The sequence below is a fragment of the Lolium rigidum genome, chromosome 3, assembly GCF_022539505.1.
Source record: "Lolium rigidum isolate FL_2022 chromosome 3, APGP_CSIRO_Lrig_0.1, whole genome shotgun sequence".
NCBI lineage: Eukaryota > Viridiplantae > Streptophyta > Magnoliopsida > Poales > Poaceae > Lolium > Lolium rigidum.
In genome coordinates this window covers 252,744,522-252,759,146 of record NC_061510.1, presented here as the reverse complement: position 1 = coordinate 252,759,146, position 14,625 = coordinate 252,744,522, and the positions used below count along the sequence as shown (strand labels likewise).

Genomic DNA, 14,625 nt, shown 5'->3' with positions numbered 1-14,625 from the left:
AAACACAACATATAGCATTACAGATAGATGATCTTGATCATGTTAGGCAGCTCACAAGATCCAACAATGAAACATAATGAGGAGAAGACAACCATCTAGCTACTGCTATGGACCCATAGTCCAGGGGTGAACTACTCACTCATCACTCCGGAGGCGACCATGGCGGTGAAGAGTCCTCCGGGAGATGAATCCCCTCTCCGGCAGGGTGCCGGAGGAGATCTCCGGAATCCCCCGAGATGGGATTGGTGGCGGCGGCGTCTCGATGAGGTTTTCCGTATCGTGGCTCTCGGTGCTGGGGGTTTCGCGATGGAGGCTTTAAGTAGGCGGAAGGGCAACGCGGGGGCCACACGAGGGCCCCACACCATAGGTCGGCGCGGCCGGGGCACGGGCCGCGCCGCCCTAGTGTGGCGGCGCCTCGTGGCCCCACTTCGACTCTCCTTCGGTCTTCCGGAAGCTTCGTGGCAAAATAGGACCACAGGCGTGGATTTCGTCCAATTCCGAGAATATTTCGTTACTAGGATTTACGAAACCAAAAACGGCAGAAAACGACAAGCGGCTCTTCGGCATCTTGTTAATAGGTTAGTTCCAGAAAATGCACGAATATGACATAAAGTGTGCATAAAACATGTAGATATCATCAATAATGTGGCATGGAACATAAGAAATTATCGATACGTTGGAGACGTATCAGTGTCGAATGCGTCTCTGTATTCAATTGTGGCTTAAGGATGAGAAGGGGAGGCCTAGAGTGAGAAAATGAAGGGCATGATGACACCATGTGCGACGTCGATCGGGGTGATAGTGTGACACACGGCGGCAAGTCCTCTATATGTTTCACATGGTAGATACATTGGTTCACATGTTCTCCAACATGTGGCCCTCCATGCTCCACAACTGATGGCTCTCGACCGCAGTCTCGTGCATAGGGATGGCATGTATAGATATGTGTGGAGCCATCACATATTCGTACACATCGCACTAGATCTTACCCATCACCTGTACCCATACTCGTCAATGGGTACAAGTTTTTTCCATACCCCTCACCCGGCAAGGTAAATGGGTACCCGTGGACAAAACTATCCGAGCTTACAACACATCAAATTGACCAAAAAAATAGTCATGAATAACAACATGAATGTGTGACTAGGAAAAAATTAAGTAATTTATAATAGTAGGAAGATCCATTTATCAAATTTTGAATGGGTAAATTGGTACGTGGGCGTGGGTTTTATGATCCCATACTCATGCCCACTATACCCAATTGGTATGATATTTTTCCATTACATCCCATGAGTAATTTTTTTCCATATTCATAATCCTAATGGGGTTTTACCCATGGGTCATGGGTACCCATTATTGTCCCTGCTCGGTATCGACTCATACTCCTAATTTCTTGGCGAGGAGACAACTAGTGGCCAAACCTCAATAACCAGAGAACCATGACCGACGACTCCACTCCAGATCCGCTCACTGATAGCATTATTCCCGTCTCCCCTTCCTCCACCATGAAGATTCGAAGGGAGCAGAGAGAAGCATCCAACAGATCAAGAGAGGGAACACGCTTATTCATACTGCATCCATCAGATCCACCAGCTCCACTCATCTTCCACCACGAAAGCAAGCCAGAGATGGGGATCGAAAGCCTTCCCAAGCTGCTCGTGAGCACGAGAATGACGCAAGAAAACAAAGCTACACTACACATATGCACGCACATCCCTCCTTTCCCCTCCCACTCCGACCAGCAGCACCGAGGAGAAGAGACGAGAAGATGACGGGAATAGTGTCGTCAAATTTGTTCCCCTCCCACTCCGACCAGCGGAACCAGTTGGTGACGTAGGACACGTATTTCCAGAGCCCGTCTTTCACATGTGAAAATGCGATGTGCCAAGTCGCGGGACGACAGCGCCGCCACGCTGCACCGTGCCGCAGTGCCCGACTTCTTTGAAGAGGCGACGGGGCAACCAGTCAGCCACCTCTCCTCCTCGCCGCGGTTTCCATGGCGGCCACGCTCCTCCGCCGGGCGCTTCACCTCCGCCGTACCCTCCCCTCCGCTTCCTCCCGCGCTCTACTCCCAGCCGCCGCCAACCGCCTCCTCTCCACCCACCAGAACAACACCGCCATCCCCATCGACCTCTCCTCCGATGAGAGCCGCCGCCGCCTCGTCAACAGGTTTCCCCGTCTCCTCCCCCCTCCTTCTGAATTGCCAACCCGTATATGGGATATGTATGGGTCACCAAGGACGGTTGCTGATTTAAGGCCTCGTATATACTACGTGCAGTTTGATGTACAGGAGCAAGCAGAGAGGGTTTCTGGAGCTGGACCTGGTGCTCGGGACCTGGGTAGAGCAGCACATCCGCTCCATGGACGAGCCCAACATCCGATCCCTGCTCCAAGTCCTCGACATCGTGAGCTATCCTGCCCCTGCCCCTCCTTCTCTTGCCATCTAATAGCTCTTCTGAGCTATGGTTTGCTGTCACATGCTTTAGTTTTGAACTCCAGCTACAGATTTTCCTGTTTACTGAATATTCTTTATCCAGTGTATGTAGTGCCACAAAACACAATGGTTCTTTGTCCTGGACTTGCCAATTTTTAGCCTGGTTCATGTTTGGCCCAGTCAAATTGGTCCAAAAAATCATCCCACCAGCTCATGGGCAATGTACGAGTCAACAATTGTCAGCACTGTTTTGTGTAGTAATTAGGAGGATGCTTCATGTATAAATGTACTTGATGTCCTTCCGTCCCTTGACATGGCTGGACAATTGCTTCTATTGCATCTGTGCACGGTTTAGTGTCTACATTTTACCACTCTTCTAACCAGTCAATCTCAGGATCACATCTGTATTAAGAACATCGTTGCCATGTGGTGATCATATCTTGTGTTGGCAGTAGAATACTCGGGCAATTACAGCTTTTTAGCACCGTAAGGTTTCTTCCAGATAATGAAGTGAATTTATGGTTCTAATTCTAGAACTGTTTGATTCTTCAGGAGAACCCAGATTTGTGGAAATGGCTTACTGGCCAAGAGAAAGCACCAGAGGCTGTCAATTCTAATCCTGTATGTGATAGCACAATACCTCTGTTTCTGCCCATCTCTAATAGTCTAATTGCAACTATACTGAACGATTTCTGTCCAAACCCAAATAGGTATTTGTTGCTATTAAGTCGAAGGTCACGGATAACCTGAGCAAGCACTCTTCTCCAGAGACCCGATCAGCACCTGGTCAACCATGGGTGCGAGGGTGGGATGACAAGAGGGGCCTGGCTGGACCGAAGTATGGAAACCAGTGATGGGGTGCTCAAATGAACTGTGGCAATTTTTATCCTAAGTAAGATTGTTTTGTTATCCTCGTTTTGACGATGCCTGTGTAAATAAAGTTAATCATGGCTAGTGATGCGCCATCGTCGAAGGATTCGGGATATTGGATTGTTACTGGATGTGTGCTAATAATGTTTTCATTGTTGAAGAAAAGGCATTTGTAGTGGTGAAGTGTAACCAAATGGATCTCATTGTTCCAGTTCCTAGTTAATTCTGGATGCACAAATTGCTCTTGTGTTCTACTGAATGTAAAAATTCTAACATAGCAGTGTTTAATACTCCCTCTGTCCATAAAAGGATGTCTCAACTTTGAATAAATTTGGATATGTCTAGATATTGAAATAAGTCTAAATACATCTAAATTTTGACATAGTTGAGACGGGAGTATGAAACAACATCTAAATTTTGACATAGTTGAGACATCTTTTTATGGACAGAGGGAGTATGAAACAACGCATCATACAATCGGTGTAGAATCAAAACTAAGCATTTGCAAGACAGAATTTGGGCCTTTATGTGCACATAACTTATTCAACATTGTACGCACTGAAAAAAATCCCCCAAATAGACCACTCTTATTTACATAAGAGATGAAGGAATGAAAGAATAAAATGATGCAACTCTGAGATTATTTATGGTACATGAGGAAATCGCTATGAGAGAATACTGTCCTAATGGGTAAACACGAATAAGAAAGGAGATATCATTGCTCTTAACACCCTGCAGAGCCTAAGAACCGGCTGGGGCCTGTTGGGCACGCATCACCATTTCCTCAGTAGTAGTCCCTATAATCTCGTTTGCGCGCTTCAGTGGAACACATATGATTCTCCCGATCGAGTCCTGGCAGAGATTTAATGAAAGAATCAAGAGATTTGAAATTAGCTCGAGTACATGAAGTATAGTACTGTACTTCCGATGCGGGAAAAAAGATGCACTGAAGTAAATGATAGTTTTGGCGACGAAGGATGACTCTGCAGATCAACTATTTGACAATCTTACCCGGGAAACAATTCCAAGCTTTTCTAGCTTCTTCACAGCATCAACAACGTCAAAATTGCACTCCACGCCAAACTCTTCCTTGATGAGCTGTTCGCAACGTAAATCAAGATCCTGCAAAGATCAGCAAACTCATGTGTCAAAAGAATAAAGGGATCTTTGAGTAAACCAGCCATCTGGTATGATGAGCAGAAAAACCATCTAGTTAGTCCTACAAGCACGGAAATATTTTCCTTCAAAACATGTCCATTTTAATCAGCTGCAAGAGATTCAGTAGCTTGTATTGTGAATTGTGATGCTGTTCTCCCCATACCGATGACAAGAAAAAAGAATGTATAGTCAACTAATTTTTGTTAATTAACTAACTGTGCACTTACTTGTATAGTAGCCTTTCCTTGCTCCATCAAAATATAATAAGAAACAATAACCTCCTTAATCTGACAAGGAATTTGTGACATGTCAGCGGCACATTCAAGACATGCTACACATAGCAAAGTAAAGGTCTCGGTGGTTAAGCACCTCTTGCTGGATCACATCGTCGCATAAGTGTAGAAGGGTTCCTTTTCCACTATCAAGCTGCTTATCATACATTGATTTCGTAATCAAATTCTGGTAAGTCACCATATTTGCCTGAAATCTGTTTGTGTAGAAAATTCACCATGTTGGTAAATAAAATGGCACAAAAGTTGATCCAAATAAAATAACATGGCGCGAGATAAAATGATTCTTTTGAAAGGGGTATCATAAGTTTAGAGCACATACGTGAAGTAGATCTTAGCACAGTATCCAATTAAACCAGAAACTATGGCTGTCACAACCCATATATCAGCCTTTGGCATTTCAAGAGAACTTATGAGAGTGGCCTGAAAAGAAGAAGCATTGAGATGGTTAAATATTATCTCAGTAGTATGTTTCCAATCTCAAAGCATCACATACATACCAAACCAAGCACAGCAGAAATAAGAAATTTGACCCAATCCATTGGCGTTAAACTAGGGTTCTTCTTCTCTGGCTACATCATCAGTAATAATATTAGGCACACAATGAGAGGGAACAAATAGAACATGCTAAAATCACATATGAAGCGCAAATCAGATAATGTATATTACCAGGACCAACTCCATGTCAGCCATTGGAATGTTCTTAAAATGTTTTACGAATATTCCTCGATCTGGCTTAGTTTCTCTGCTGGCCCTCCTGTAATGTGTTACAGTGAGAGTATGAAATAAATACTATATGTCAACACTGAAGAGAAATTGCTTCATTATTTAGATAAATGGAAATTTTGAGAGAATTACCTATATACCACGATCATCCTTTCGAATGTAGGCTCTTGAATTGTCATCTTTCTTAGTAAATTCTTTATGCTGCCATAAAAAGGAGAAATACACGTTGCACTGTGAGTTCACATTTAGTGTACTAAAATATTACAAGGAGGGTCCCAATCAACAACCTCAGTTCCATTTTTTCTAGGCGAATGCGTTCAACAACGAGGTCTGCTTGCTCCTCTTCTTCGTTGACTTCGTCGGTTTTCTTTGTGTCCTTTTTTGGCCTCAATTCTCTTTTCTTAGAGAACAGTTTATCAATCCTATTTTAAATACAATATCATCATTTTGACGAATTACCATATTAATGATTTAAAAACATGATTTTGATTCTGAATGAAATTATCATACATTGTGACTTTCAACAGGAATCTCCAAACTCGGGATATGATAACATCCACTTTCTCCATAAAGAAATAATCAGTTGTTTGGTCGATTCCAATGCCTCGGCGGAAGACAATATACTACAAAGGTATGGTTGAAGTTGTCAGAACCCGTATATAAGATTAGACAGAACTGAAGAAATGTTCTCAGCATTAAATCTAACTTTCACATGTCGGTGGAGGACAGCAAGCAAAACTGGTAATGAAATCATCAGAACAAAAAGGCTGGCTTCTTCCACAGCTTTTCTACTTGTAGTTGTTATGGAAAAGTAGAATCTACATCACGTGCTAGTTAAAGACCATGATGAATACCTTATCAGCGAATTCTGGTAAATTATCACGTGGGTGCTCTTTAAAGTACTTTTTCAACAACTTGTTGTCGACCTACAATTGATCACAAATTAGTTAAGAAAGTCAATAATATGTGAAGCACGAATTGCTGTGAGCCTTATTTTAAACTGCTACAAATGTAGCTTCTGACCTTGGACTCGTCAACTTTGATTGGCAGGTTCAAAAGATACTGACCAGAATGAGCCACATCATTCTCTTCATCGGATAACAACTTGAAATTACTCTTATCCATTATCTACTTAAGACCACAGATATGCATGGAACAGATGGTAAATTGGTTTTGGTCAGATAAAATCTCACACATATTTATCTCTGAAACCGCATTTATTAGTATTGAAAAGTTCAGATTGTGATCCAACCTGGAAAAGATACGTTAGAAAATTGAGTTCAAGAGTTTCAATCTCAGAAGGTGTCAGGCTCTGCTGCTCCAAACTCTTCTCACCATGAACAGGGTCGAATAGTGCGTACAATTGCTGAATCATGGAACCAATGTTCAGCTATAAGAAAACTTTACCAACTCGGAGACAGTTGCAGAAAAATAAAAGAACGTGAAACGAAGGGGACTAGTACCATTAAATCCTCAAACTGCAGGAGATACCAAGCACGGACAGTGTACTCCACCCTCCTACATAGCTTCATAAACTCGGTACGGTCGTTGTCTTGCTCTATATATAGAGTAAATCAGGAGCATGCGTGATTATGAGAATGTAGATATAACAATGCATTTCGAGTTCACAGTCCCACGCATATCATAAATTTCAGTCATAGAGAAGTAAAACATACTCCGTAAAATGACAGAATTGTTCACTCTACGATGAAAAATCATGATTTTCTACTATGTAAAATGGAGTGGAATGCACCATCTGTAATCCATGTGAGCATACACCAAAACTATAATGATGACTGATGATACAAAAGGCAACTTCGACAGAGTAAGGCCAATGACCCTTATCTTCTTTCTTGGCAATTGAACAAAATAGGATCCAGGATAACAACCAAAATGCAAATTAGCCTACATTCCTACTACCCAACCCAAGGAACTAGGACCATTTGCCGCATATTTGGCCGGTAAGGCAATGCAATTGAACATCTGAACTCGTGAACTATACGAGGGTAGACAGAGATCAGTGACGACAGTTATAATTAAACGGATAATCAAATCCCCTAGAATCGCACAGAAGTTCAGAAATCAGCAAATGTCTCCCCCATTTCCAAGAAATGCGACGCCTCTAGGACCGGCGGCGCAGCCTCAATGCCGCGCGCGCAACGATCAAACGAAACGGTGGGATCAATGGGAAACGATACCGATGAGATAGGCCAGCTTCATGACGAGCTTGGGCTTGAGGATGGGGATGACGGACTCCCTCTCGAGCCGTATCACCTCCTTCACCACCCCATCCTTCTTCTCCTTGGTCTTGGCCTCCATCACCGCCGCCGACGCCGTCCCGGGCTCGCCAGCCTCCCTCCCCAGCGCCTCCACCATTGGTCCAGGAAATAGGAGCGATATATAGCAGCACCGACCGGGATTCGAAGCTTGGGATCGAGGGAAGGGATGGGGTCGGGTTGCGGGAAGAGGGAAACCGATCAATGACGCCGAGGGCGAAAGAGAAAGACACAGCCTTTTGTGACCCGTGGCACGAGCGCTCTGTTGCCAACCCGACAACTTCAGAATTCGCCCTCTCATCCTTTGGCATACCTAAAATTGAATTCATAACCTTCAAGAACGTTTCTATCTTTTCTTTTTTTCGTTCGAACCTATTTTTAGAGCATGTTTGAGTGCGCGGAGTGTGGGAAACATCAGAGGCGGCAAAAAAACTCTATATCATCGTCAACCTGCAAGAAGATACAGTATTACTCTATATCAGAGTACCTAGGTTTATGCTGCCTGGAGGCTGAGAACCCTACTTCTCGCATGTTTGTTGTATTGCTTAATGGTAGATATACACTGTATTGCTTATTGGAGGAATGGAGGATATTACATCGTGAGCTCCTTGCCGGGATTTGTTTGTCAAGGTGCTCAAAATGAATCTCTTTCGGCTATGGTCCTCCTTTTATACTACGAAGGGGATACCATAGTGGCCGAGAGGATACTGCACTCTCGCTCACCACTGGAAGTGGTGACGAGATAAAGCTACATGATACACAACAAGAAGTGTGGCATCCGGGTGACGACGAACATGCAGCAACCACTAGCGGACAAGGTCCTGTCCTCATCCAGTCCCATCTTTTGACCTTGGTCCGGCATGATTTTTTCTTCCGAGGAACTGTCCTTCCTTTACTTTGGGGCTCTACATCGGCCTATGTATAGGCCTTCCCGAAAAGGCTTGATTACAATCATGTCACCCTCTGGACTGGGGCGCACTTTAAACATTGTTCGGGATATGCTTACGCCGGAGGCGGTGGTGGTGATAAACACGCCTGCTGGCGCGGGCTCGACACTGCACTGCACTATCCCCTCCTAATCCCTGACGGTTCATGTATAAAGCGTTCAAGGCTGAGTCTAGGCCGAGTCATGGCTGATGTACCCTTTCTAGTAGACGAAGCGATGCGGCACATATGACGATTCCTTCCCGGAGTTGGGGTTAATAGGGGTGATGAGGTCTAAGACCCCGTGTGTGGCCCGATCTCGCGGATTGACTTCGAAACCAAGGGGGAAGATGGGAAAACGCGATGAACACGAAAAACACGACGGGCACGAGGAACTCCGAGACTCACGCACGCACACCAACCCGATACACCCGATGCTTACCTCCGTGGCTCGATGGACCACGCTAATAGAATCTCCGAGGAAGAGACACGCGGTAGAATTCCCGGAGAGAGATTGGGATTTGAGAGGAAGAGCTTGGGGAAGAAGAGAGAGTAACAAGTACTAGAATCTCCTTCAACAAGATCTAAGTCAACAACCAAGGTGCCTTGATTACAGAGGGATGATACCCAAGGGAGACTAAGCTCAAAGGTAGGTTTGAGTTCAAAACAAGTCTAAAGAGCTAAGGAGGGGTTCCAGCTACTTATATAGTCACACATGGCCAGCAAGGGCGAATAGGTACGCGAAAGGATAAGTTAAGGCAGTTTGGTGGGACCTTCCCGTCAGATCCGGTTTGGGATCCGGTCTGACCGGGCCTGTGACCGGGCTGTCCGGTCATGGGTCCGGCCTGACCGGGCCTGTGACCGGGCCGTCCGGTCGACCGGTCGGAAACCGGGAAACTGCGAGGTTTCCGGTCCTGCGTCCGGTCGTCGTCCGGTACGAGGGAGCTGGCCCGGTTTGCGCCCGGTTGACCGGGCCTGTGACCGGGGCGCCCGGCTGAGGGTCCGGTCTGACCGGGTCCTGGACCGGCCAGCGTCCGTCTCTTCCTTGGAGCGCTTCGAGCGACGTCGGCTTCGGCTTCATGATCATCTCCATGTCCAGCTGCTTCTCTCCTTCCCTTGGCCTTGGCTTGTCCTCCTCTCCGTGGTCTTGATGCTCCTTGTACCTAATGACACATAGCACGTCGGCATGAGGTAGCAATCCATCCAACGGGGTACCAAGATCAAGGGTGGTGAGGAGCGAGTTCACCTCATCATGTAGAGCCTTGACGCGGGCTCGTGTCATCGGTCCACTTGGGGGACTAGTTGGTCTTGATGTAGTGTCGTCGGTGAGCGGGGCTACATCATCTCCCCCCCCTTGGGAAAGAGTCGTCCTCGACTCGTGGCCTTCCTCATCTCCATGATAGGGTGACAAGTCGGAGACATTGAACGTGTTGCTCACCAAGTACTTGGAGGTGGGGATGTCGATGACGTAAGCGTTGTTGTTGATGCGTTTGAGGACCTTGAAGGGACCATCTCCTCTTGGCTTGAGCTTCGAGTTGCGTTCATGAGGGAATCTTTCCTTCCGGAGGTGGATCCAAACGAGGTCGCCTTCTTGAAATATGCGTTCCTTCTTCTTGGCGTTGAGGCGTGTAGCTTGACGAAGCACATGTTCTTGAATGGTAGCTCTTGTTTCTTCATGAAGTTTCTTGATGGCGGCGGTGCGCTTGTCGAAATCCATGTTGATTCGCTCATGAAGGGGGAGCGGTAGTATGTCAAGTGCCGTGAGCGGCTCAAACCCGTAGACGACCATGAAGGGACTCCTTGATGTAGTCGAGTGCTTGGCGCGGTTGTAGGCGAACTCCGCGTGAGGAAGGCATTCCTCCCATGACTTCAAGTTTTTCTTCACGAGGATGCGTAGAAGGGTGGAGAGGCTTCGATTGACCACTTCCGTTTGGCCGTCCGTTTGCGGGTGCGAGGATGATGAGAATAAGAGCTTCACTCCAAACTTGGCCATGAGCGACTTCCAAAGATAACTCATGAACTTGACGTCTCGATCCGACACAATGCTTTGCGGTACTCCATGTAGGCGAACAATTTCCCTGAAAAACAATGAAGCAATGTGTGAAGCATCGTCGCTCTTATGGCAAGGTATGAAATGAGCCATCTTAGAGAATCTATCCACTACCACAAATATAGAATCATGACCATGCTTAGTGCGAGGCAATCCTAGAACAAAATCCATGCTAATATCCGTCCATGGTGCATGAGGTATAGGCAAAGGCGTGTAAAGGCCATAAGGATTGGAGGTAGACTTAGCTTGAAGGCATGTCGTGCAACGGTTGCAAAGTCGCTCCACGTACCGCTTCATCTTCGGCCAATAATAGTGAGTGGATAACATCGCAAGTGTCTTGTCTCGACCAAAATGTCCCATAAGGCCACCACCATGTGACTCTTGCAAGAGTAACTTTCGAAGAGAAGACTCGGGAATGCAAATTTTGTTGGCTTTAAACAAGTAGCCTTTGTGCAAATAGAAGTCATCAAATCCTCGGTCAACGGAACACTTCTCAAATATCGGAGCAAAGAAAGAATCGGACGTATAGAGTTCTTTGATCTCTTCGAGTCCCAAGACATGAAAATCCAAGCGAGTAAGCAAAAGGGTGGTTTTGCGGGAAAGAGCATCCGCCACTACATTGTCCTTGCCCTTCTTGTATTTGATTACATATGGGAAGGACTCAATGAACTCAACCCATTTTGCATGACGTTTGTTCAAATTGTGTTGGCTTTTCAAGTACTTCAAAGACTCATGGTCGGAATGAATGATAAACTCTTTTGGCCAAAGATAGTGTTGCCAAACTTCAAGAACACGAACCAAAGCATAGAGCTCCTTGTCATATATAGGATAGTTGAGGCGTGCGCCATCTAACTTCTCACTATAGTATGCCACGGGTTTGCCCTCTTGCATAAGAACACCACCAATACCAAGCCCACTTGCATCACACTCAATCTCAAAAGTTTTAGCAAAATTTGGAAGAACAAGAAGGGGAGCTTCGGTAAGGCGTTTTTTCAACTCATCAAAAGCATTTTGTTGGGCCTTGCCCCAAACAAACGGAACATTCTTCTTGGTAAGCTCATTCAAAGGGCAAGCAATGGTGCTAAAATCTTTCACAAAGCGGCGGTAGAAACCGGCAAGTCCATGAAAACTTCGGACTTGGCCAACATTTGTAGGAGTAGGCCAATTATGGATGGCCTCTACCTTAGAAGAATCAACTTCAATCCCATTAGCGGAAACCACAAATCCAAGAAAAACCAATTTTTTTTGAGCGAATGTACACTTGGTGAGGTTTGCAAAAAGCTTCTCATGACGCAAGATGCATAAGACTTCTCTCACATGTTGCACATGGTCCTCGAGATTGTTGCTATAAATGAGAATGTCATCGAAATAGACAACCACACTCTTGCCAATGAGAGGACGCAAGATGTGATTCATGAGGCGCATGAAAGTAGATGGAGCATTGGAAAGACCGAAAGGCATAACGAGCCATTCATATAGACCGAGTTTGGTCTTGAATGCCGTTTTCCATTCATCACCAATCGCCATGCGGATTTGGTGGTAGCCACTACGCAAATCGATTTTAGAGAAAATCGTGGCACCACAAAGTTCATCAAGCATGTCATCTAAACGCGGAATGGGATGGCGGTAACGGACGGTAATGGCATTGATGGGGCGACAATCCATACACATCCGTTGCGTCTCATCCGGTTTAGGCACAAGAATCACGGGAACCGCACAAGGGCTAAGGCTTTCGCGAACGTACCCTTTAGCGAGGAGATCTTGTATTTGGCGTTGTATCTCCTTTGTTTCTTCGGGGTTGGTGCGGTAGGCGGCACGGTTTGGAAGCGGAGCGCCGGGTATGAGGTCGATGCGGTGCTCGATGCCTCGAAGCGGTGGTAGTCCATGAGGGAGCTCGTCGGAGAAGACGTCTTGAAACTCCTTCAAAAGAGACAACAAAGACGAAGGAATGTTGGTTAAGTCGTTAGCCTTCGATGATGGTCCCTTGCATATGAGGACGTAGTGCAATATGGTGGATGGGTTTGCTTGCACTTCTCTCCACTCGCTTTTGGTGGCTAGGAGGACGCTCTTTCGCTCACTCATGTATGGCTTGTGGCGCTCACTCTCCCTTTGGTGGGTCGCTTCCTCACCTCTCAACTCACTATGGTGGAAGTGGTGTTGTGCCCTCGCTAGAGCCTTCGCATTGTCGGCGATGATTTGGCTAGGAGTCATGGGGCGCAACTCGAACTTCTTGTCGTTGACCTTGAAGGTGTATGTGTTGGAGAGTCCATCATGTATAGCCTTCTTGTCATATTGCCAAGGGCGGCCAAGCAACATGTGGCACACCGTCATGGGTACCACGTCACACTCAATAGTATCCTCATAAGGTCCAATCTTGAAAGTGACGGTGACGGTATGTTGTATCTTGACGTTGCCCTTGTCACTCAACCATTGGATATGGTAAGGGTGAGGATGCTTGCGGAGGGTGAGGTTGAGCTTCTCACACAACTCGGTGCTTGCAAGGTTATGGCAACTTCCACCGTCTATGATGACCTTGATCGACTTGCCACCAATTCCGGCACGGGTTTGGAAGATGTTGCACCGTTGTTCTTTCCTAGCTTGAGGTTGAGTTGTTAGCACCCTTGTGACCACAAGTGAGGGACTTGGGTCATGCTCACATAGGAGAGGATCTTCTCCACATTCTTGCTCATAAGCTTCTTCACTTTCCACGGCGGCTTGTACAAGGGCTTCATATTCATCCTCATCAAGCGTCTCGATATCACCATTCTCCATAGTGATCATGACCTCGGTGTTCTTGCACTCAAACGACTTGTGACCTTGGGTGCCACACTTGAAGCAAGTGACACTAGAGGGTCCCGTGGATGCCTTAGAGGAGGCGGTGGAGGAGACCGTTTGCTTCATGCGACTTTGGATAGTCGGTTTCTTGGATGTTGTAGAGGACACGTCGGCCGTGGCACTTGTAGCATGAGGAGTTGATGTAGTAGGAGGAGTCGATGTAGCGGGCTTGGAGGAGAAATAGGTCTTGGCCTTGGAGTACTTGATGTCCTCAATCACTTGGCGTTCGGCCTTCGACGCTTGATGGACCAACTCAACCATGTTGGAGTAAGGTTGGAACTCCACAATTCGCTTGATGGGATAGTTGAGGCCATTGAAGAAACGAGCAATGGTTTGGTCATCGGACTCTTGGATGTTGGCTCGCATCATAGTGAGCTCCATCTCCTTGTAGAACTCCTCGACGGTCTTGGTGCCTTGCTTTAACTTTTGGAGCTTGTTGAAGAGGTCGGTCATGTAGTGCGTGGGGACAAAGCGAGCATGCATCTCTTTCTTCATGTCTTCCCAAGTGTCAATTGGAGGTTCACCCTTATCTTCGCGAAGAGTGAGGACTTGCTCCCACCAAGTGTTTGCGTAGTCCTCGAACTCAAGAGACGCCATAGCCACCTTCTTGGCACCGGAGTAGTTGTGGATGCGGAATATCTTGTCAACCTTGAGTGCCCATGAGAGGTAGGCCTCGGCATCTTATTCTCCCTTGAACTTTGGCATGGTGAACTTGAGTCTTCCAAACATATTCTCTTCATCCTCCAAGTTTCTTCGACGAGGAGGGGCACCTTCCTCTCTTGTGGCTTGAGGAGGAATAGGAGGTCTTCGACGGCCAACCATAGCATTGGGTTGGCGTTGGAGGTGCACACTTGCTTCACTTGGTTCACGGTGAGGATGTGGTTGAAGATCTTGACGAGGTGGTTGACGACGCCCAAAGATGGCCCTCTCATCTTGCTCATGTGGTGGGTCTCCTCTTCCACGTTGGTCATGGCGAGGATGATTGTGGAGATCACGCCTCGGTTGGTCTTGATGTCCATGGCCTTGAGCATCACCATGTGGCTCCATGTTGTGGGAGACGTT

The 14,625-nt window shown here is 46.5% G+C and overlaps 2 protein-coding genes across 2 annotated transcripts; one reads left to right on the top strand and one right to left on the bottom strand.

Moving 5' to 3' along the window:
• Window positions 1-1,975: 1,975 nt before the first annotated feature.
• Window positions 1,976-3,542, top strand: LOC124699334 (succinate dehydrogenase assembly factor 2, mitochondrial-like). Its single transcript, XM_047231652.1, has 4 exons — window positions 1,976-2,169; window positions 2,279-2,405; window positions 2,987-3,055; window positions 3,145-3,542. The coding sequence occupies exons 1-4, from the start codon at window positions 1,997-1,999 to the stop codon at window positions 3,286-3,288; spliced, it is 513 nt and encodes a 170-aa protein (XP_047087608.1). The 5' UTR covers window positions 1,976-1,996; the 3' UTR covers window positions 3,289-3,542.
• A 263-nt stretch (window positions 3,543-3,805) lies between these two features.
• On the bottom strand, window positions 3,806-7,876 carry LOC124699333. Its single transcript, XM_047231651.1, has 15 exons — window positions 7,677-7,876; window positions 6,942-7,036; window positions 6,731-6,844; window positions 6,502-6,606; window positions 6,333-6,404; window positions 5,989-6,101; window positions 5,766-5,900; window positions 5,611-5,679; window positions 5,422-5,509; window positions 5,253-5,324; window positions 5,075-5,175; window positions 4,832-4,949; window positions 4,690-4,749; window positions 4,316-4,426; window positions 3,806-4,156 (listed from the first exon to the last, which is right to left on the bottom strand). The coding sequence occupies exons 1-15, from the start codon at window positions 7,852-7,854 to the stop codon at window positions 4,046-4,048; spliced, it is 1,542 nt and encodes a 513-aa protein (XP_047087607.1). The 5' UTR covers window positions 7,855-7,876; the 3' UTR covers window positions 3,806-4,045.
• Between the last annotated feature and the right edge of the window lie 6,749 nt (window positions 7,877-14,625).